Source organism: Brassica napus, chromosome C4 (assembly GCF_020379485.1).
Source record: "Brassica napus cultivar Da-Ae chromosome C4, Da-Ae, whole genome shotgun sequence".
In the NCBI taxonomy this organism is placed as follows: Eukaryota; Viridiplantae; Streptophyta; class Magnoliopsida; order Brassicales; family Brassicaceae; genus Brassica; species Brassica napus.
Window position 1 is genome coordinate 16864356 of NC_063447.1, and position 22894 is coordinate 16887249.

Here is a 22894-nt window from a genome sequence, read left to right on the forward strand (position 1 = left end):
TACAGCCCATACGAAATTTGAAGGCCCAAACTGATTGTTAATATGTTTTGTTTTAGAAATTTTACTTAATTATAGTTAAAGTACTTAATTAATTTAGAATTAAAAACCCTAATCTACTCATCTTCTCGTTCATCGTCTCTGTGTGAAGAAAAAGTGGTAATTTTTTTTTTGCTCTTATATTAATGTTTCAGAGTTGTAAAGGTTTGCTTAAAACACCCTATTAGAATTATATAAACTAAACTCTTCTACTGATTTTTGCTAAACATATTTTTTTTTACAGTTAAATTCAATGGAGAAATATTTCAAAAAAGTACCTCCTCCGGAATCTGATGCCAAAGCTGATGATTTGCCATCTAACCTTGGTGAAAGGAAAGACAAAAGAAAATCTCCTCCAATAGATAATACCGATATTGAAGATTTACCATCTGACCCTGGTGAAAGAAAAGATATAATGGAGTATCTTTCGCATCAAAGAGACGAGGTTAGACACAAATATCTAACTAAAGGTCCATGTCAACCTTATGGTCATACATTTAAACAAATATTGAAAAGTGGTTCATTAAGTCGATTCAATCCAGCTTGGTTTGATCAATATGGTAGTTGGCTAGAGTATAGCATATCAAAAGAAAGGGCATTTTGTTTATATTGCTATCTATTTAAAGATGAGATACGGATGCAAGGTGGAAGTGATGCATTTGTGAAAGAAGGGTTTAATAGTTGGAATAAGCCAGATAGATTGCGTACTCATATGGGTAAACCGCCCAACAGTTTTCATATTATTGCTGCTCAGAAATGTGAGGATTTGATGAATCAAAATCAGTCTATAGTACATGCTTTGTTTAAGCAAGATGATAAGGTGAAAAATGAGTATCGCATTCGCTTAACTGCTTCGATTGATGCTTCCAGATTCTTGTTACGACAAGGATTATCTTTCCGTGGCCATTTCGAAAAAGAAGAAGCTGTGAATAAAGGAAACTTCTTGCAGCTTCTGAAATACACAGGAGAACAAAATGAAACCATAAGTAAGGTCATTCTGAGTAATGCTCCAGGAAATAATCAGATGGTTTCTCCATTAATTCAAAAGGATATTGTCCATTCATTTGCAGAAGAAGTACGACAAGCTATTTTAGAAGAAATTGGTCATGATGTGTTTGGCTTGCTGGTTGATGAGTCTGCAGATGTTTCTCATAAGGAGCAGATGGGCGTTGTTTTTAGATTTGTTGATAAAAGAGGAGCAATCAAAGAAAGATTTATTGGAGTTGTTCATGTAAAAGAAACGTCTTCTCTAGCTTTGAAATCTGCTATAGATGATTTGTTTGCTAGATATGGGATGAGCATCAAAAAGGTGAGAGGGCAAGGTTATGATGGAGCTAGTAATATGAGAGGTGAGTTTAATGGTTTGAGATCATTGGTTGCTAGAGAAAACAGCTCAGCATATTATGTTCATTGTTTCGCTCATCAACTTCAGCTAGTTGTGGTGGCAGTTGCAAAAAAGCACTTTGACATTGCTGACTTTTTTGATATGATTTCTACATTGTTGAATGTTGTTGGGGCTTCTTGTAAAAGACAAGATAAATTTCGAGAAATTCAGCGTGAAGAATTAGAAAAACAGATCAGTAGTGGTGAAGTTAAGACTGGGACAGGACAGAATCAGGAACGTTCTTTACCAAGACCTGCAAATACTCGCTGGGGTTCTCATCACAAAACATTGTTGAGGTTGGAAGAATTATTTTCTACTACCATTAAAGTTCTTGAGTATGTCCAAGAAGAAGGCATGGATGACTTACAGAAACGTCAAGCTTGTGGTCTTCTCAAATATTTTCACACATTTGATTGTGTGTTCTATTTGCATCTAATGTTGCTTATTTTGGGGCTCACTGCAAATTTGTCATTGGCTTTGCAAGAGAAAGATCAAAATATTTTGAACGCTATGTCACTGGTGGAATCTACTAAAAGAGAACTGCAAAAGCTTAGGGATGATGGTTGGAGTTTGCTTATGGATAAATTGCTTCTTTTTGTAAGAAACATAATGCTGGAATGCTCATCATGGAAGACGATTTTGTTAATCCAAAGAATCCAAGAAAGAGAAGCAACATAACCAATATGCATCATTATAAGGTCAATTGCTTTTGCACAGTTCTAGATTTACAGATTCAAGAGTTCAATGATCGTTTTACAGAGGTAACCACTGATCTACTTATTTGTATGGCTGCTTTAAGCCCGACTGATTCGTTTTATGCGTTTGACAAGGAGAAGCTGGTGAGATTAGCTAAGTTATATCCAGAAGATTTTACCTATGGTGAGATTTTATCTCTAGAGCAGCAACTTGATATCTACATTGATAATATACGTAGAGATGAAAGGTTTAAGAGTGTGGAGAATCTTGGAGATCTTTCTTGTTTGATGGTGAAAACTCAAAAGCATATTGCACATCCTTTGGTCTACAGGCTTTTAAAGTTAGTTCTAACTTTGCCGGTTGCCACCGCAAGTGTTGAAAGATGTTTTTCAGCTATGAAATTAGTGAAAACAGCTGCACGTAACCGAATTGGAGATCAGTTTCTAAGTGATTGTATGGTCTGCTTTGTTGAAAAAGAGTTGCTTGACTCTGTTTCAAATGAGAAAGTGATAGAAAGGTTTCAAAAGATGAATGAGCGTAGAGTTGTTTTGTAAGAGTTTTCATCATATTCGGTGTTTTTTTTGTTGCAAACTTAATAAAACATTAATTTTTTTAATGAAGTGTATGGTATATTTTTGCCCCCATAATATTTATTTTCTGGATCCGCCACTGGATGTGTTCGTGGGTATAGTTTCAGAACCGTGCGAGGGGAAAGAAGAAGAAGTGGCCGAGAGGGAGACTCGTCCATGGAAGTCAAACGAATCTTTGTGGTGGTTCGTTTGACTTGACTTTCCATGTCTCTTGTATATTACTCCCTCATTTTCGTAATATATGATGTTTTAGAAGATATTTGTTATTTCAAAATAGATGATATTTTAATATTTTATATTATTTTTAGTTTTACTGAAAACCGTGTAACCACTCAGATTTTACAGTCATTTTTATAATTGGTTGAATGATTTTAAAATTATATTTTTAAAGTCACTTTTTAGAAAAATTTAATTTTTTTAATCTTTGTGTATCAAAGTAAAACATCATGTATTATGAAACAGAGGAAGTATTTGCCTTTTCGGCCCCGATTCTTTTGTCCAAAAGTTCAATTTAATACATTTGGGTGGCTTTAAAATTAATTTGTTTAAGAAAAAAATATTTTCGTCATATTATTACAGATTATAAAAATTAACTATAAAAAAGATTACGAAAAGTAGTTCTTATAATTTTATAGAAATTGAACACTAATAAAAAAAACTTAATCAATCATTGATTCATTATATTAATGGAATTTTATTATTTAAATTATTTCTAGTTAATTTGATAAACAACAAAAATAATTTTTTTTTATATTAACTATATAAGGGTATTTATAAAAAGTTGTATACATTTTTTTGTATTACTATTTTGTTTTAGAATTACTTTTTGTAAATAAATATGCTTGTCGTTGATTTTCGATATCTACAAGAAAGTCCAAACTAGTCTTTAATAAGGGGAAGTTTCAAAATTATATATTGTTTTGTCATTAAAAATATATACTCTTAACAAAGATTAACTTTCAAAATGTAAACTTTAACCATTGAATGACTATCACTTGATTGTTTATAAATAATAAATAAAATCTATACTATTAAAGCATGATTTTGATTTTAAATTTTGGATTCTGCCCTTGAATTTTCATTATATTTACATCTAATGTCATTTTTTTCACTCATAAATATAATTAATTTTAATAAATGAATTTACAAAAAACATGATGAATATGAGTTTCCTTATAAATCATAGGTATTATATTAAATTACCTAATATTTAGCCAATTTAAAAGATTGCAATATTTCAATTTAATACTTAACAAAAACAATTTTATAAATAGCACATTTATATAATCATATCTAATTTTAAATTTATTGAATATTCTCAGATCTAAGTTATAAATTATTGTGAATAATTATTTGATTCCATTTGATCTATGTGGAAGCCGTTTCACTTTCACAATGTAAATTTCCACATGTATTATTTTTTTTACTAACTTTTCTTTTATGGTTTTATGCATGAATTACATTGATTTAATTTTCTATTTTTTCAAAATAAAAAATCTAAACATTGTTTTCAATTTTTAGAAATGAACTAAACATTTCTTAAGAAAAATAAAATACAAATATATTTTTCTAAAAATTAAATCATTTTGGTCACTCAAAATAAACACAAACAGGTCTAAATAGATGATCAATACAATTTCATGAATCTAAATAGATAATATTATTGAAAACCTAAAACTAAATGTGTTCAAACGGTTGAGACGTATATGTTCTTGTCGAAAATTAGACAAAATTAAATAAGGTGGATCTACCATTTTATCATTTTTAGCAAAGCATTTCATGAATTTTTATTATATTTTTACAAAGCATAATATACAAAAACGCGAGTCAAAATCTAGTTAAACAATTATATTTGGATTTAAATTATCCCAAATTGGATGGATTCTCTGCCATTTTCCGTACAAATACTATTTTCCATTAACATATGTAACCGTTTACAAATAACATAAGTTCGTATGCCCATAGATCTTATGCCTAATCATCCTACCTTGATAATGTTACAGCAAAAGAAAACCCCCCAAGAAGGAAATAAACCCTAAAACATGTACAAACCCAACCGAGAATCAGTTCCTTGGGACGTTATGCAAAAACGTCTTACGTAGGAACCAGAGTACACGAAGCATACACAATCCTGCCTTTCCAGCCTTGAAGCAACCAGTTGCCATCTTGATCAACATCAAACTCTTTGCTTCTGTATCCACTTTCCACCATCAACTTCAGTTTCTGAACCAGCTCCTTCTCAAGCGTAAGCTGTCTAAACCCAGCCCTCATCGCCCTCGCCTGCCACTGCTTATAACTCTCAGGCCTCTCCACTCTCTCACTCCCCTCGCACGCCACCACGTTCATGATCTCCCTCCCGTAGAACTCCTTCTCGAACATAATCCTCATCGGATCTCCTCGAGGCAGGCTCGTGTCGCACATGTCGAAGAGAGAAGAGTAATGAAACAGAACCTCTCTAAACCTCGTCACAAAGAAAGGCGCGTTGTAGCAGCCGCTGAGGACCGCGGGGATGAAGACGTCTGGTTTGATCTTCTTGATCAGCTTCAGAACCGCATCTCTCGGGCTGTGTACCGCCACCGTCTCATCTAACAGATTCCTAAACCGGAACAAAGAGTTCACAGCAACAAACTCGCCTTCTCTTAGCTTCAAGTCCTCAAGTTTGATTGTTTCCCACTTCTGCGCAATACCGTTGTACTCGAACGGAACATTGTACCGCTGGCAGTACCTAGCTAACCGTTCACCCGTCTCATTAACTCCCTCGGCTGGTCTAAACCCGCGTTGAGGCAGCTCTATACCGGTTATCCGAAGCTTACACGACCCGCCGCGTCTCCACGCGAGGCGGTGGATCAGAGGAGGCCACTGGAATCCGTAAGAGATCCCAAAGTCGATGATGTGGATGGTTTTGGCATCGGTAGGAGCCAAGTGCATGATGCTGTGGTTAGCGAATATGATCGCTGTTTTCTTGAACGGGCACACGGATATGTACGTCTGGTAAGCTTTCAGCATGTCGGAGGCAGATGTTTTCTTGGAAGACAAGGCGGTGTAGATCTGAGTACCTGTCCCGGCCAAGCGCGCTTCGAGACTGTCTGCGAGGTAATGAGCTAACCTCTCTGTCCCGTCGCCGTGAGACGATGAATGCTGCCTAACTTGTCTCAACAAATCTTCCGCCATTTTACGATCATTACTAGACACAGCTTGTGCGCATGAAACCAAAAGTGTCCTCAGATCAGGTGTCTCTTTCGCATAACTGTTGCCGCTAGCTGCATGCTTCTGTTGCGTTGCGTCGCTTTTATAACTTGATGATGAATCTTTGGCGGTTTCCTTTATGAAATTATCGTTAAGAATGCATAGAGGTTGCTCCTTAGGTCGGCCGAATAACAGAATTTTATCAAACATTTCAGATAGCTCGGCTTCATCGACGTAAACAGCTGATTGCTTCTTACTTCTTTCTTCAAACACCAAGTGTTCATCTTCACGCCAGTGTTTTTTCTTACCGGTTCTTCTGTAAGGGAGTACAGAGGGATGCTCCTTAGGATCATTTGCTGGGATGTAACTCTCCAAATCTATAACTAACTGAGAACTCTTTGGAAGGAACTTACTAGCTTCCTCCTTACCTCTCTTGAACTGAAACGCCAATTCGCTGTCGTTGAACATATTAGAAACCAAATCGTTATTAAAACTTGACTTGAGAGCCACGTTACTGCCACCAGAAGGCTTGGGATTGGATCTAGTAGACTGGAAAACAAAGTTGTTGGAGATGGGTGAGTGCAACCAAGAAGGTCTATTGTTCTCCAGACAATCAAAGCTCCAATCAGATGAAGTGGTGCTTGAGGCATAACCTGGAGAAGAACCGTCAGGACTATGAGCCAACCGCTCAGAATGATCAGGGTACTTCTGGCCGAGAGCTTCATAGAGAGATTTCTCAGCTGCTTGAAGAGACAAAGCATCGTGAAACATACAAGGCTTCTCCTCCATGTCTTCTTCCATAAGCACTTGGCTTATGTATTTCAGAACAGAATCAGAGAAATCAGATTCAGCATCAGCAGCATGTGAATATGGATCCGGATGAGGAGGAGCTGGAGGAGGAAAGGGAGATGGGATTTCTAATAAAGGTTGATCATCCAGATAGAAGCCGTCTCCAAAATTGAAATCGAAGTTGTCAAATGATCCAGGGAACCCAGCAGAATAAGAACCCATCACTTTTCTCAAGAACCCTAACAAACCCTAAGAAGTGTTTCACAAGAAACCCTTAATACTGAAAGTCTCCGAGAGAAAACCCGGTTTCGAGGTTGAATCTTTCTACTCTCCCTGATCAAGATAATAAACAGCAAAACAGAACATATAGAACCTAATCACAAAGCGGTGATGTTTGGTAATACCAAGTAGATAGGTTTTATTTTTGAAGTAAGAAACAAAGTTTGCAATCGTACCTGTTAAGGTTGAGATGCGCCGATTCAGATCCTATGGAGGAAAACTTTGTGTTGGAGGAAATGGTCTGTGTAAGTGGGTGGAGAGGTATTGTTTTTGTATGTATTATAAACTATAGAGAAGATCAAATTGATGAAAGATACAGTTTTCTCAATTATTTAATAAAAGGACATTTAAATTGTCCTATGTCCTCTTTATACGAATCAGAAATCCACTCGGTCAGGAAGCCTTTCGAGTTTGAAAGAGGATCATGGACGATTTTATTTTCTTTATATTGTTATGTGGTGTGAAATTACACGATTATAATATTTGACAACTTGGCGCCATCAGTTGCCAAGTTTTTAGATACAATACTTGAATTAACCAAATGATTCAGTTAAACCATTTAGAAATTAAATTTTTTTTGGCAAACTTGGAAATGGATTATTGCACTTTTTATAGATGGTTGATGGCTATTTATTTGATGTTGATGGGTAACTTTTATACTGATTCATAATTAATTGACTGTTTGTAATAGTAATTTCAATATCCTTATTGTTATCACTTATCGGTAGAGTGATATAAAGAATTGTTTTGTTTAGTTGGATCATACTGGAGTGATACAAGAATAGTAACTATAATCAATTCAGTCTAAAATATAAATGGCTGTTTTTTGGATTGTTGTGAGATTTAACTATTACAAAATTATGTGTTCATATGAAAAACTTATGAACATACTTACAGATCCTTTTCTAGTTTTTATGATTCCTTTTATATTTTTTTTAATAAATTATTATTTAAGGTTTAAAACATATATATATATACTAGGGTCGGCTCGCCATACGGACGGGATATATTTTACTTGTGATCTATGTTATTATTTTTTATATAATTTTGTGGTTTGTGTTTTAAGTTCACAATTGCAAGTGATATGTATGAGATATATTATTTTGTTAATTTAAGTTGTTGGTTAGCTTGTCTGTAAGTAATTTTTGTTTTGACTTTTTTTGTTTCTATGACATCACCTTGACGGAATTGTTATGTCATTCTCGATTGAATAATTTGTATTTAACAACTAATGCATATGAATTTTTCTGAAGTTCTCGCCAGCCGTAAGGTCTTTGCATAATTTTCCAAAAGAAAATTTCAACTTTGGTTAGAAATTGGCAATGAAAAAATTAGCCATCCAGTTGAGTTGGAAATGATGTTCCTCGGTTGGGAATGTTGTTCCTAGTGTTCATCGGTCTTATTTCTTAAATTTATTGTTGGGTGATACTTGGTTTTGGTAAATAAGCTCTATTGTTGGTTAGGAACAAATATGAGCATCTCTTGGACCATTTCTTGTTTAATCTTAACTCTTAAAAATAGAATTTTAGATTTTGGAGGGAAGAAATTCATAATTGTTTCTATGTTCTATTCGAGATCAGCTACCAAGATTTTTTTTGTTGTCAAGATTTGGAGAACCCATTGGCAGAAATTGGTATTTTTTGTGTTTTGATTACCAAAAATACTAAAAATTTTACATGGTTTGCAGAGATTTTAAATCTATTTATATAGCGTAAACTATGTATTTATTTTGCACATTTCTGTATATTTTTTATTAGTCAAATATTGTTGTAAAGAAATTTTCACTTTTAGTCATTTTAGTTTTTTAAATTTTATTTTTATAGGTTAGAAAAATATTTACAACCAAATAAATTGAAATATAATAGAATCTACGTTTTGACACATCAACACTTACCATCAATTAGCATCGTTAATTTTCTGTTATTTACTTGATTTATTTTGTTTTATATAAAATTTGATTCTCATAATAAAATATGAGCAGGTATGGGTTATCCTATATTGAAATAGTTTGAAGATTGTTTTTGGAATTCATGAAGTAACATTTTTAAATACATCTATTTAGATAGATACAATAAATTTAGTCTATTGTTCATATCATGAAATTATTTTTCCATTTTTGTTTTTATGTTTATTGTTTTATATTTTATTTTTTTCATTTGTTTTGATAATGTGTAAATTATTTGTTGTCTTTTCTCAGTATCTTAGTAGTTTTTCTTAGCTTAACTTCAATGATTAAAATAAGAAAAAAGTTTAATCTTTTCTTTAATTATGGTTAATCTGATAAAACTTGAAAAGACAACAATGTTATTGTATTCTCGTTTTCTTATAAATTTTTCATAAATTTTTCAAGTGAAGTTCAGAATAACTAATATCTGCTTCAAGTGAAGTTCTTTACTGCATCCTCCAAATAAAACAATTTGAACGATTGAGCAAATGTTTAGTATTACAAAAGTATTCACATTCTGTGTATTTATCTGAGTTCTTTATGATATTTAATTACTAAAAATCTAAAGACAAAACAACATCAAAAGTATGAAACCAACCAACAATATAAAGCCATAACTTGCTCTCCGTCATCTATACGATACTTCTCTCATACTAAACCATATCTTCATAATACTTAAGTTTGCTTCCTACACCACTATTTCTTCCTTTAAGCTTAAAGAAACTTCAAAGTCTCAACCTTTCTTTGTTTGTGGGTACAGAGATAAAACTTGAAAGAGATTTAACGGTATAAAGTGATGCGTACATGGGTTTATACCATGCAACAGACGCTAACACCAAGGCTGCTTTAGTTTAGAAGCAATCTCTAACCTTAGCAAAAAGGAGAGGCCATTCTCAGGCCACTCTTACTTCTTTTGGTCGCCAAATAGCGCACCATTCTCTCCATTTCCGTGCTCTCGAGCCATGTTTCAACGTATTCCTCAATAGGCTTCCACCAATCCAAACCCTCAGTTTCAGACTCAACCCTCGCTCGCCAATGCTTTGGTCGCAGCTCTGAAGAAAGCACAGGCGCATCAGAGGAGAGGGTGTACGGAGCAGTAGCATAGCCAACAAAACCAGCCGTTCTTGGCGGTTACTTGTCGAGACTTTTTCCATCTTCCGCAGAGCTGTTCCTTTCCAGACATATGCTTTCTATCCCTTTCAACAGCCTTATCACAGTCCTTGATGCACTTATCATACTGAATCAAACACATTCACATTAGGTTCAACCTCGTGCCAAGTAAATCATCATATTATATCAAACATGATCATGTTTAGACTCAACCACATACCAAGTGAATCACTATAGACTAATATACATAAGAACTAAACATGGATGCACTCATAATACTTAATTAAACATGATCACATTCAGACTCAACCACGTACCAAGCAAATCACAGAAAAATTGTTGACTAATATACATAAAGACTATACTTCTATATGTTTGTGCTTATGCCAAACTATGGAGTTAGCCATTGTTGGTTGCTGGATTTTGCGAAAGCGTTTGAGTGAGAAGATTGATCTGATGAAGTGTAGAACATACCATTTATAGGAGAAGATTCAGAGAAAGGGAGTAAAGGGGTATGTGTTCAATAATAAATCGTGGGAAACAACAAAGGAGCTGCTAGAAACTGCCCTGCACATTGATTCCTCTATGTATTTGTAAAACCTAATAATTATTATCCAGCACTTGGGTCTTAAACATCAGAGACTTCTGTGCACTGCATGCCTCCATCAAAGCTTCATCTTTTTTTTTTTTTTTCTAACGCGAAAGGTCTCGCCTTTTGGGGTAAAGATGAATTCGATTTTCTCTCGTAGAGTCTGTCGTCGACTCATCTTCGCGTCTCACCAAACTGCTCGCGAACCCAACAGCTCATTCTCACCCGGATCATCACTCCTCCTTCACTTCTCTCCACCGAACCAGACCCGCCATTTCCAGACTCAATATCTTCCTTCTACCCGGTCTCCTCCTCCTCCCGCGAGTCGCTTTGACCCTTCTCTCCTATGGCGATCGGATAAAATTCGGGTGCTTTTCGCGAGTGCTTTAACGAACAAATCTGCGGAACTGGGAAATCTCGTGGAATATAGAGTTGGGTTCTTTCGTTCTCATTTTCCCAGAAAGGGTTTCGAGTTCGAGGGTTATTCTGGGAGACGTGGATGATATTGTTTCATTAAGCCAAACATAAAGCTCGAATACAGACTAAAGCCCACATGCATCACACACCCGAATAAATGAAACTCGGAGTTTTAGTGATGGGGACACGTGTCATACTCACAGAGCCCGACTTTCTGACATGTCAGCCTACGTGGCGCAACAGGAGGGAGACAAACATTTTCTTATATATATATATAATTCCGGTCAAAGGCAAGAAAGGCGGCTAGGGTTCGAGGAACTAACTTGGGAAATAACAAGTTTCAGTTCGATTTCGACAAGGAAGAGGACCTACTTAAAGTATTCCAACGTCGACCATGCCATTTTAACAAATGGTGCTTCTCGCTGGAGAGATGGATCCCGACCATCAAAGAAGACTTCCCGAATTCCATGTTCTTTTGGGCAGTAGTCTCAGGTATTCCAAGTCACTATAAAAAGGAGGAGACTTATGAAAGTGTTGGGAAAGCTTTAGGGACCTTTGATAAAACAGACTTGGAAGGAGGCCGAGTACGAGTCTGTGTCAATGGAGATGAGCCCCTAAAGTTTGAATGCAAAGTAAGCTTTCAAAATGGAGCTGTTGTTAAAGTTAAGATATAGTATGAAGATCTGTACTGATATTGCTACACCTATAAGAGGATCTCTCATGAAGAAGGAACATGTCCAGAGCTTACTGAAGGACAAAGAGAAATAAAAAGAATGGAAACGATCGACCAAAAGGAAGCGGAGGAGCGAACCAATCGTGAAGCCTTCTCGATCCCACAACGTGTCAAGATAGATCTACAACGAAGGTTCTCTCCAGAACCCTTAAAAGGAAGGAAATCCCGGTATGAGGATATCACCTCCACTATAATTTGGGAAAGGAACCATTTTGGAAAAAATCGGGACCTCAGGAATAAGCTGACCGAGAAACGTGTCTCTCAATCAAAATTTGTTTGGAATAGACTGGAAACAGACAATACATCGGCCCCTATGGCTAGAGAGAGAGATATCACCCTTATCAGCAACCCTCAAGAGTAGGATCAAGAGACAAAATGAGGGATACAGCTTCCTCCTCTGAATGGAAAAAGAAGGAGACTCCCAGGAACAAAGAGCGATATGAAGATTTACCCAGGAAAGAGTTTTCCCGAAACCGGGCCTCACCGGACTCTCAAAGAACAGTCTCGGAAAACATGAGACGCCCGAGCTACAGAGGAGACTATTGGAGCCGAAAGTCAAGATCCCCACCTCAAACCCGTACTGAGTGGAGACCTGTTTCAAATGCTAGGGATGGCAGGAACAGGAAGAGTATCTCACACCTGCAAAATCATGAGGAACGGGATCTTACCGGTTCAAGAAGGAGCGTCGAACAGGTACCAAGAAGAGGGGGAGATCTCGTAAAAGAGAACGATCCAAATGCTCCCTGAAGGCAATCAGAAGAACAACTTGGTGATCAGGAAGCCGTGAAGAACCAGAAAGACATCGGTGCAAACGTGGAAAGGGCTATAACCAACAAACTCTCAATAAATGGTAATGCGAGTATGGAGAAGAACTTAAAAGATAATCAGAAAGGACATAACTCAACAAGCCAGAATAGGGAGAGGGTATCTATCGAAGATGAGACAGAGGATCAGACATGGGATAACCCCCTGGATGATTTGGCCGAAGGGGAGATGGATGCAGCGATGTTGGAGAATGATAATTTACTGGATGAGGATAATGAGCTGATAACTGAGAAAACCTATGAAACTATAGAAGAAGAACAAACTGAAGCACTTTCTCAGCTCCTACCTGACGTACTAGTGGAGAAACAAACTCGACCAAAAGCGCCTAGACCTGCGAAGGATGTACCTGAACAGAGGAATGCAACAGAGGCGGGAAAGGGTAACAAAGCTCCAAGAGATTCACACGGTACTCCTTTCCCCACTAACCAGGGCAATAAAAGAGGAGCGAGGAGTCCTGATAAGAAAGGCTTAGCAGCATCGAAGAAACTAGCCAACCGTGGAAGACTATCCCCGAAAGCGAAGCAGCTCAAGCTAACAAAAGAAATGGCGATATCTTCACGTCATACTACCAAAGTCCCTCGTCATGAGGTGTATCCTTCTGCTATTAAAATCAGGAAACCAGTGGCTCTCTCAGGTTCGGTGGTGTCCCAGAAACCACCCAGTACTTAGATATGAATGCAATAGCATGAAACTGTCAGGGGGCTGGCGCGTACCTAACTAAACAACATCTTAGAGAGATGTTCCGCTGTTTTCGTCCTAGTTTTCCTTTTCTTTCAGAAACAAAAAATAATTTTAATTACTTGCATGACTTTAAGTTTGAATTTGGTTATGATAATTTGTTCACCGTAGAACCAGTGGGGCGAAGCGGTGGACTTGCTTTGTTTTATATGAATGATGCTGATGTGAAGGTGGAATTCTCAAACGACAGAATGATTGATATTGAAGCAAAAATTGAGGGACACAAAGTGTTTCTACCTTTGTGTATGGAGATCCGGTTGTTGAACACCGCAAAGCTGTATGGAAAAGACTGATGAGGATGAGCTTACGTCGACAGGGAGCCTGACTAATGGTTGGGGATTTTAATGAAATAACTAGCAACCTCGAGAAGAAAGGCGGCCGCAAAAGACCAGACACAACCTTTCTCCCGTTCAAAAACATGATCTCGACTTGCGGTATGACTGAATTTCCCTTCTCTGGAAACTCCTTCTCGTGGTCTGGCAGGAGAAGGTCGGGGAGAGTCCAGTGCAGACTTGATCGATCGCTTGGTAATGAAGACTGGCATCAAGCCTTTTCCAACACGGATGTGGAGTATTTACTGAGATGGGGATCTGACCATCGCCCTGTGCTTGTCCGAATTAAATGGAAAGCATCGACAGGTCGGAGAGGTTTCAAGTTTGATAGGAGATGGTTTGGAAAAGAGGGCTTCTCGGATACAGTAAAACACGGCTGGAGTCAAGAGAACCAGAGAGACACAACACCAATTTTTGAGAAGATAGGCCGATGCCGGAAAGCTATCGCAAGATGGAAAAAAAGGAATCCCTCAAACAACTTGAAACTCATCGAAAAGCTAAAGTTGGAGCTGGAGAAAGCCCAAAGCGACGATACTATATCCGGCGAAGAAGAGCTCGAGCTAAAGTGGAAATTATGCGAAGCCTACAGAGAAGAAGAATTATTTTGGAAATAGAAAAGTAGAGCTATATGGCTAAGAGAGGGTGATCGAAACACAAAATTTTTCCATGCAAAGACGAAGCAGCGTCGAGCCCGAAACCGAATCACCAAACTCATGGATTCTTTCGGAAACTGGGTGGAAACAGAGGAGGGTATTGAAGGGTTAGCGACTACTTATTTCGACTCCCTATTCACGGCATCAGTTCCGAGTGATCGAGAAGAAGCTTTCCGGTATATTACCGCGTCGATCACCCATGAGATGAACGATTCATTGACCAGGGGGCCCTCGGAGGATGAGATAAGAGAAGCAGTGTTTGCCATTAACCAAGATAAGGCACCTGGACCTGATGGAATGATGAGCCTCTTCTACCAAAGGTTCTGGAATGTAGTTGGGAAGGATATCGTTCAAACCGTATAGGCCTTTTTCAGATCCAGGGAGCTTGATGAACGTATAATCCAGACCAACATTTGCTTAATACCGAAGACGGAGAGACCAAAGACTATGTTGGAGTTCAGGCCCATCAGTCTCTGCAATGTGAGCTATAAAATCATATCAAAGGTACTCTCCTCGCGCTTGAAGAAAGTGTTGCCGCAGTTAATCTCGGAAACACAGTCAGCCTTTGTGGCTCGTAAACACATTACTGACAATATCCTAGTGGCTCAAGAGATGTTTCATGCACTGAGAACAAACCAGAGCTGCCAGGATAAATATGTAGCTATTAAGACAGACATGAGTAAAGCGTAGGATCGTGTCGAATGGACAAAATGGGCTTCGACGCGCACTGGATTCAACTCATCATGCGATGCATATTGTTTGTTTCTTATCGAGTCCTTATAAACGGAGAAGCAAAAGGAAATATCATTCTGTCGCGTGGTCTGCGACAAGGTGATCCGCTATCCCCTTTTCTCTTCATACTCTGCACGAAAGTTTTGATCTCGGAAATCCAAAATGCTGAAAGGGAAAAGAAGATCACAGGCATGAAAATTGCGAGGGAAAGCCCACCGATCTCACATTTACTCTTCGCTGACGATAGCTTATTCTTTTGTATGGCTGATCCAAGTGAATGTAGTGAATTTATGAGCTTAAAGACGTCTACGGAAACGCCTCAGGACAACAACTGAATAAGTCAAAATCTTCAGTTCTGTTCGGTTCTAAGGTCATAGCGTCCTTCAAAACTGACCTGAAAAGGTCGCTTGTTATTAATCAAGAAGGTGGAATGGGCATGTATCTTGGTTTACCAGAGAAAATATGTGGATCTAAGAAGCAAGTCTTCAGTTTTTTCCAGGAGAGATTACAGGATCGGACCAACTCGTGGTCATCGAAGTTACTATCGAAGGGGGGCAAGGAAGTTCAGATAAAGGCGGTTTCTCAGGCAGTCCCATCCTATGTCATGTCCTGCTACCTTCTGCCAAAAGGGATAACAAGAAACCTGTCTAGTGCCGTCTCTCGTTTCTGGTGGTGTACCAAGATCGATAACAGAGGCCTCCATTGGGTAGCTTGGGATAAAATTTGTGCACCGATGGATAAGGGAGGACTGGGGTTTCGCGATTTCAATGATTTTAACCTGGCTCTCTTGGCTAAGCAGCTATTGAGACTTCTAAAATATCCAAACTCTCTATTGGCGCGGGTTATGAAAGGTAGATATTATCGGCATACGAACCCAATGAACGTGGATAGAGCTTCAAACCCCTCCTACGGATGGAAAAGCATACTAGCAGGGAAACAAGTGATGTAGCAAGGATTAAGGAAAAGAATAGGAAATGGTTATGACACCAAGGTCTGGGAAGTACCATGGCTGCTAACTAACCCCGCACGGCCACCTTCAGGTCGCGGTATCTTTCGAGATGACCACTTGAGAGTTCACCACCTCATCAACATGGAAATGAACTCATGGAACTCAGAGTTACTGGGAAAATTTATAGCAGCTGAAGACATACCACATGTTGAATCCCTTCGCTTGAGCAGGACAGGAAGAAGAGACTGTTACAGCTGGGATTTTACAAAATCTGGACTGTACACGGTAAAGTCGGGTTATTCCGTTGCTTATGACCTACGTACTGCATCATACCAGGCGGTGATCTCGGAACCCAGCACTACAGAGCTAAAGAAAGCAGCTTGGAAAATCAAAGCCCCGAGGAAACTAAAGCACTTTATTTGGCAAGCTATCTCCGGATTTGTGGCTATGGCGCAGAGATTACGGGATCGACATTGTGTGATAGATAGTACTTGTGTTCGATGTGGTGCGGAATCTGAGACTATAAATCATACTCTATTTGAGTGCCCGTCTGCTCTGCAATGCTGGGCTTTATCACAAATTCCAGCAAATCCGGGGTTATTCCCGCGACCAGCTCTCTTTGAAAACATAGACTATCTACTATGGAGGGCAAAGGAGAATGGAGCAAGTGCAGAGACAATGAAAGCATTCCTATGGATTCTCTGGTACATATGGAAAGCAAATAACGAAAAGTTGTTCAACAATAGAGATATCACGCCAATGGAGACTCTCCAACTCGCCATGAGTGAAGCCGGAAGTTGGACCCTTGCACAGATGTTACCTGTGATGGAGGAAACCGGGATAGATACTGAACAGAGTGATGGACATGCAGAAACAGTAGCCCCAGCTATACCAAGATGGAGATGTCAAGTTGATGCTTCGTGGGTAAGTACCCAGGAGGCCGTTGGCGTTGGATTGTAATGATGGAGGAAGGCGCAACGATTCTTTATGGAGGTAAAAAGACAAACAACACTGAATCGCCTCTACATGCGGAGGCCGAAGGATTAATCTGGGCAATGCAGGAAGCACTGGGGAGAGAATTCACTATAATGCACTTTGAAACAGATTGTCAACAGCTCGTGAAGCTTATCAAGAACGACGAAGAGGAATGGCCGGCTATGGCAACAGAACTGGATGAAATCAAAGGTCTTGCAAGTAATTTCAACATCTTCTCTATCTCGTACGTATCAAGGTCTCTAAACCTTTGTGCGGATGGCCTAGCGAAGGGAGTCCGATCACGCGAACTCCGGATACCTTATGTGAATTGATGTGCTCCAAGATGGTTAGCCCTGGTTGCTAGCTAAATGGATGCAAACTAAGTTTTAGCTTATTTATTTTCGATGCTAAAACAAAAAAAAAAAATATATATATATATATATACCGGGTGTTCAGTCAGAGGTCGGTTTTTAAGTCTTTCATTATCACCACAAAGCTAAAACTTTTTGGAGTATTGTTTTATCTACTAATTTTTCTTCAGTTTACATATTTACGATTTTTGTTATGATGAAATTGCTAATCTGAACACGTTTAAGGATATGATCAATTCGAATCTAAGTTGTGATCTTTCATATATTAAAGAGAAACCAAACAATACTGTAGTCAATATTATATCTTGTTCGTTATTGTTATTGTTATGAAAGTCAGATGGTAGTGAGATTATCATATTCGTGCACTATGTAAGACACATAAAATATGATTAGATAGTTTAACTAATAATTTTCAACTTTTTACTTCCCACTCAAATATGATTATTTATTATAGAAAAGGATAAATATCACCATAGTTAGTATTCAATCAATATACTATTGATTAGTGGTTAAAGGTGGAACATATCATCCGGCGAGAAGGTAGCATCCACACTTGCAAAACAAAACAAGACAATGCACAAACACAACTATCAAGCTTAGCTTCAGGAACATTTTTTTGTTTTTAAAGTTCTATCATAACGGTCTGTGACCACACGTACTAAATTCAGTGAAATCGAAAAAGAAAAAAACAAAGTTGATGACGAGATTCAAAGAGAGAGAGCATTGGTATGCACCACAACAAAAGTTGTCTTTTACCCTCAGCTTCATTGTTACTGATTCTTATAAATACGAATAGTCTGACATATGCAATAGAACAAGAAAGTGATCAACGAAGAACAATCAAATTAAATGAACCATCTTTGTCCCTTTCCAAGATATTCCCTACTGTCTAAAAAGCAATTAGATGTTTTAGTGGTGGTGGTATCAGCTGCATAACTGGGAACACATCTGCTGAATCTGAGACTGGTTCTCGTTACCAAGCGTGTACATCTCTGTTCTCCCGTTAGCTATACACGTCAAGTTCATCTGCTTCCCAATCTGGCTCGACTGCACCAAATCATTCTTAGCTTTTTGTTTCTAATAAAATTTCAAAAGAAAAATAAAAAATCTGAAGAGCTTTTTACCTTACAGTACATATTTTGAGATTTACAGTTCCATAGCGAGGTAGGCATACAACTGAGATAATGGCACCAAGAACAATGCTTGTTCAAATCCGTCCCTCGGAGAAGCACAATGAGCCCAACGGTATATCTAACAAAACATTTCACAAACTCAAATTAAACTCTGTATTTAAATCGATTATTGGTAGCTAAAAAGAAGAAGAAGCATATACCCTGCAATCAAAAGCAATAAAGAAGTGATCCAGAGAACGTATTGGTACGGCTTGTGTTTGGATTTAGCAGAAGGTGCAGCGTAGCCACGAGGGTTGTTCCTCTGGTTGAAGTATCCATACTGAGGACGGATCAAGAAAACAAAGCCTAGAAGAAACCCGGAAGTGAATCCTCCGAGATGGGCAAAGTTGTCGACATGCGGAAGAATACCTACTGCTAGATTAATGGCTATGATGAAGATGAGTGTCAAAAGAGCTGCAAACTGCAAATGGAGATATGAATCTTTTAGACACACAACATCATTCATGGGAAGTGTTTTGATCATCGTTTTCACCTTATTTGCGTATATAGTCCAGTTAGTGAGAAGCTCTGAAAGCATAGCGCCAAGCAAACCGAATAATGCACCAGAGGCACCAACGGATATACCCTCCCGGTTAAAGAGAGATGATAACAAACTCCCACCAAATCCAGAAATCATATAAAGCAATCCAATGCGTACTGTCAAAAAGAGGATGATCAACTAACTGCATCCATAATAAATGGTTAAAGACAATATAAGATCCATACCGAATCCAAACTCTTGCTCGAGCCGAATACCGATGAAGATAAGGCTCAACATGTTGGCAAGGACATGGAAAACACCAGCGTGTAGCCATATACAAGTGAACAAGCGCCACACTTGGTGCTTATCCACCACCATTGTTACCTCTAAAGCCCCCATCTTCTCCAATCTGGAACGAAACAACACATAACATCAAAACCACTAAGTACACAGTCTCCACTTCCACAAGACAAGTCTACCATTTTCAGATCCTCTAAACGTCAAAGGTCAAAAAGTTGAAAGCTTTAGGGTTACCCACGTCGTAGAAGAGGGACCCAGGAGAGGATTCTCCTTCATCGGCTGAAACGCGAACCTCCCGAGAAACCTAGCCGAGCACTTTTGCGAGTTCTTAGGGCAATCGTTGATGAACATCGAGACAGCAAAAAGCACAATGTTGGACACCACGATAGCCGGAACCAGCCACGGGAACCAAAGCTTGAAAGGCCGAAACTCCGCGAAAGAAGCGCGCTGCCTCCCCCCGCGAGCCCCCGCAGAAGTTTGCGCAGCGGAGACGTTGCTTGTCGGCGGATCCACCACCTTGATCTCCAGACCTTCCCGTCGATCGCGAGACATTTTCGAGAGGACGAGATCTCTTCTTCGTCTTCGTCTTGGTGTGAACCCTAAAAGAAAGGATCGAGCTTTTTCACGACATTGTCTCAGCAGAGAAGCGAAGGGAATCAGATGAATCAATCGTCTTTCTTTCCTCCTTTTTTTGGGGCATTCCTCGTGAAGAAGCTAATTAATATGAATAGTCCAGTAATATTTCATTTTATAATATATACTATTAATAGCGAGTGAGAAGATTCGAATATTAATTGCGCAAACAGTTGCCTGATTAATCACATGATCAAGTCTGAGTAGTTTGTATTCTATTAGCAAGAGTTTAAAAATATATAATTATTCCTTTCCGTTTCTTGTAAATCCAGATAAATGTGTTCCTTGCCTTCGAATCCAAATGATTAAATCTGATTAGCTTCTAAAATCGTCAATCATGTTATAATAATTGTAATTCCATATATTTATTATTATACATAAGATCTCGAATCGGTGGAGATTTCTTATCACTAATACTTTGCCTTCCATATTTCCTTCCGATTTTGTAAGTTTGGATATTTTTATTTTAAAATTTAAGCTATAAATTCTCTGGTTTTATCTTTAGATTTTATTGCTTTATAATTATTTTTTAAAAAAATTGACAACATCTACTAAACTAAGAAACTAAGTCTGCCGAAGAAGTGAAATCAACATAAAATATAGCCGAAAGAAAACTCTTCGCACTACGTGCAAATTTATCAATTATAGTGTTTTGTGTTTTAGGAATATGTATGATCCGAAAGTTAGGAAATAAAGTCTCACTGCATCGAAATTTTTTCATATGTGTAAAAAAAGCTGGACATTCTTCAGGTGACGACACCATCTTCACCAAGTAAAAACAATCCGTCGTAGACACTACATCAAAAAATTGGAAAGCCGTCATGCATTTCATTGCCCATATCAGAGCTTCACTCGGCATGCAAAAGTGATAGACTACATCAAAGATTCATTGCTCTCATCATCACTTCAGTCGAACCTACTTTTGACAATACCATCCTTGTTCGGTGTATATATCTTCCTCTATCTAGACACCATCAACGTAGCTGTAAATCAAGAGATATGAGAAAGAATAGTTATTATTCATTATGTGATGTTACATCGTATATATATACAACTCATAAAGATATATACAAATCAGATGTTGCATCGTATATTTAGATTTATCTCCAACAACTACTTATACTTATCTATGCAACATCGTTATCTTAGTTCTATAACCATCTAGAACCTTAACATTCCCCCTCAAGTTGGAGCGTGCAAATTACACACTCCAAACTTGGACAACAAGTATCGAAATGTTGAGCTTCCTAGTGCTTTCGTCATGATATCTGCTAGCTGTTCATTTGTCCGTACATGAACCGTCGAAATAAGCTTGGTCTTTACTGCATCTCGAACAGCATGACAATCAGATACAATATGCTTCGTACGCTCATGGAATACTGGATTTGTTGTGATGTAAATTGGTGATTTGCTATGACAAAATAACTTCATCGGTATTTCATGTTTGACTCCTAAATCTGCCAGCAATCTCTTCAGCCACTTCAGCTCCTTTAAGGCATCAGACATCGCTCGATATTCTGCTTCAGCCGATGAATGCGACACTATATCCTGCTTCGTTGTCTTCCAAGCAACTAGTGAATTTTCTAGTAGTACCATATACGCTGAGAGAGAATGCCTTGTACGCCGACATGAATTCTAGTTAGAATCACAAAAGCACGTATCTGCAGGTCACTATCAGATCGCAACATAATTCCTTGACCTGGACTTCCCTTCAGATATTTGAGAACCCTCATTGCTGCATCCCAATGTGCATCACGAGGCTCATGCATAACCTGAGATAGTACGTGAACGGAATAACACAAGTCAGGACGTGTTATAGTTAGATACACAAGTTTTCCAACTAATCTTCAAAACCGAACCGGATCTGCTAGCAAAGGACCCTTATCTTTCAACAACTTATGATTAACCTCCATTGGCGTTGCTACTGGTTTACATCCAAGTATTCCCATCTCATTGACGATGTCCAAAGCATACTTTCTCTGCGTAAGAAACATTTCTAAAGGACCTCTCACTATTTCTATGCCAAGAAAGTACTTCGCTTTACCAAGATCCTTCATATGAAAGCAATCACTCAAGTATTTCTTAAACTTCACCATCATGTCCATATCATCTCCGAAAACTATCAAATCGTGTACATATATTAGAACACGTACACTTTTACCTCCCTTGATGTAAGTAAACAACGAGTAGTCCTTGTATGACTGCACAAATCCAAAACTCTCAAGAGCTTTTGTCAACTTCTCAAACCAGCATCGAGGTGCCTGCTTCAAGCCATACAATAATTTTCGTAGCTTACACACTTTATTTGGATCATCGGAGTGAAAGCTTGGTGGCAACCTCATGTATACTTCTTCTTCTAAATCTCCATGTAGGAATGCATTATGCACATCCATCTGGTGAACCTCCCAATTCTTTGCTACATTAACCTCCAAAAGTGTTCTCACTGTGTCCATTTTAGCCACCGGCGCAAATGTTTCTTCATAATCTTCTCCCTCAGTTTGATGATTCCCACAACAAACAAGTCTATCTTTGTATCTCTCGATGGTCTCATCTGCGTTGTTTTTGATGGTAAAGATCCATTTGCTACCAATCGCCTTCTTTCCTTCGGGCAGATCAACCAAATCCCATGTCCTACTCAGCTCAAGTGCATCTACTTCAACCTTCGTTGCCTTTCTTCATCTTCCATCTTTAAATCCTTCTTTATACTTTCTTGGCACCAAACCGGCACTCACAGCCGCAAGAAACGCATGATGGTGATCCGAAAACTGAGCATCACTCACATAATCAGTTATGGGTACAAGGTTTTACATGGACTCGTTGGAGAAGACTTTGTTTGTAGACAAGATGTCGAGACAGTGTTATGTTTATCAAGAGTACTCTGAGCATTGTAGATAACACAATCTTGGAGTTTTACCGGTGGTATAGATTTTCTATGTCCTTGCCCCCAATGACTCTTCCGTCGAGCCTTGTTCGGGTGCA

At 38.3% G+C, this 22894-nt stretch overlaps 3 protein-coding genes across 4 annotated transcripts; 1 reads left to right on the forward strand and 2 right to left on the reverse strand.

Moving 5' to 3' along the window:
• Positions 1 to 289: 289 nt before the first annotated feature.
• Positions 290 to 2670, forward strand: LOC106441476 (zinc finger MYM-type protein 1-like). The gene is made up of 2 exons (XM_048755534.1): positions 290 to 2017; positions 2152 to 2670. Exons 1-2 carry the CDS (start codon positions 290 to 292, stop codon positions 2668 to 2670), a joined length of 2247 nt encoding a protein of 748 aa, XP_048611491.1.
• Positions 2671 to 4605: 1935 nt separating this feature from the next.
• LOC125575123 (scarecrow-like protein 33) lies at positions 4606 to 7536 on the reverse strand. Of its 2 annotated transcripts, none has more exons than XM_048754480.1 (2): positions 7137 to 7536; positions 4606 to 7054 (listed from the first exon to the last, which is right to left on the reverse strand). In XM_048754480.1, the coding sequence occupies exon 2, from the start codon at positions 6901 to 6903 to the stop codon at positions 4801 to 4803; it is 2103 nt and encodes a 700-aa protein (XP_048610437.1). In that variant the 5' UTR covers positions 6904 to 7054; positions 7137 to 7536; the 3' UTR covers positions 4606 to 4800. The 2 variants fall into 2 exon arrangements, with proteins under 2 accessions (XP_048610437.1, XP_048610436.1); XM_048754479.1 differs by having other exon boundaries at positions 4606 to 7014; positions 7137 to 7535.
• Positions 7537 to 18058: 10522 nt separating this feature from the next.
• Positions 18059 to 20008, reverse strand: LOC125585434 (RHOMBOID-like protein 1). Its single transcript, XM_048754483.1, has 6 exons — positions 19521 to 20008; positions 19228 to 19391; positions 18995 to 19158; positions 18663 to 18922; positions 18454 to 18580; positions 18059 to 18376 (listed from the first exon to the last, which is right to left on the reverse strand). Exons 1-6 carry the CDS (start codon positions 19832 to 19834, stop codon positions 18254 to 18256), a joined length of 1152 nt encoding a protein of 383 aa, XP_048610440.1. The 5' UTR covers positions 19835 to 20008; the 3' UTR covers positions 18059 to 18253.
• Between the last annotated feature and the right edge of the window lie 2886 nt (positions 20009 to 22894).

Excerpts from the sequence above, each read along its gene's own strand:
- LOC106441476 (XM_048755534.1), top strand. The coding sequence starts at position 290 with ATGGAGAAATATTTCAAAAAAGTACCTCCTCCGGAATCTGATGCCAAA. Across the intron at positions 2,018-2,151 it reads TGGATAAATTGCTTCTTTTT|ATTCAAGAGTTCAATGATCG; the intron begins GTAAGAAACATA and ends CTAGATTTACAG.
- LOC125575123 (XM_048754480.1), bottom strand. The coding sequence starts at position 6,903 with ATGGGTTCTTATTCTGCTGGGTTCCCTGGATCATTTGACAACTTCGAT.
- LOC125585434 (XM_048754483.1), bottom strand. The coding sequence starts at position 19,834 with ATGTCTCGCGATCGACGGGAAGGTCTGGAGATCAAGGTGGTGGATCCG. Across the intron at positions 19,159-19,227 it reads CGAGCAAGAGTTTGGATTCG|TACGCATTGGATTGCTTTAT; the intron begins GTATGGATCTTA and ends TCTTTTTGACAG. Across the intron at positions 18,581-18,662 it reads TTATTGCTTTTGATTGCAGG|ATATACCGTTGGGCTCATTG; the intron begins GTATATGCTTCT and ends ATGTTTTGTTAG.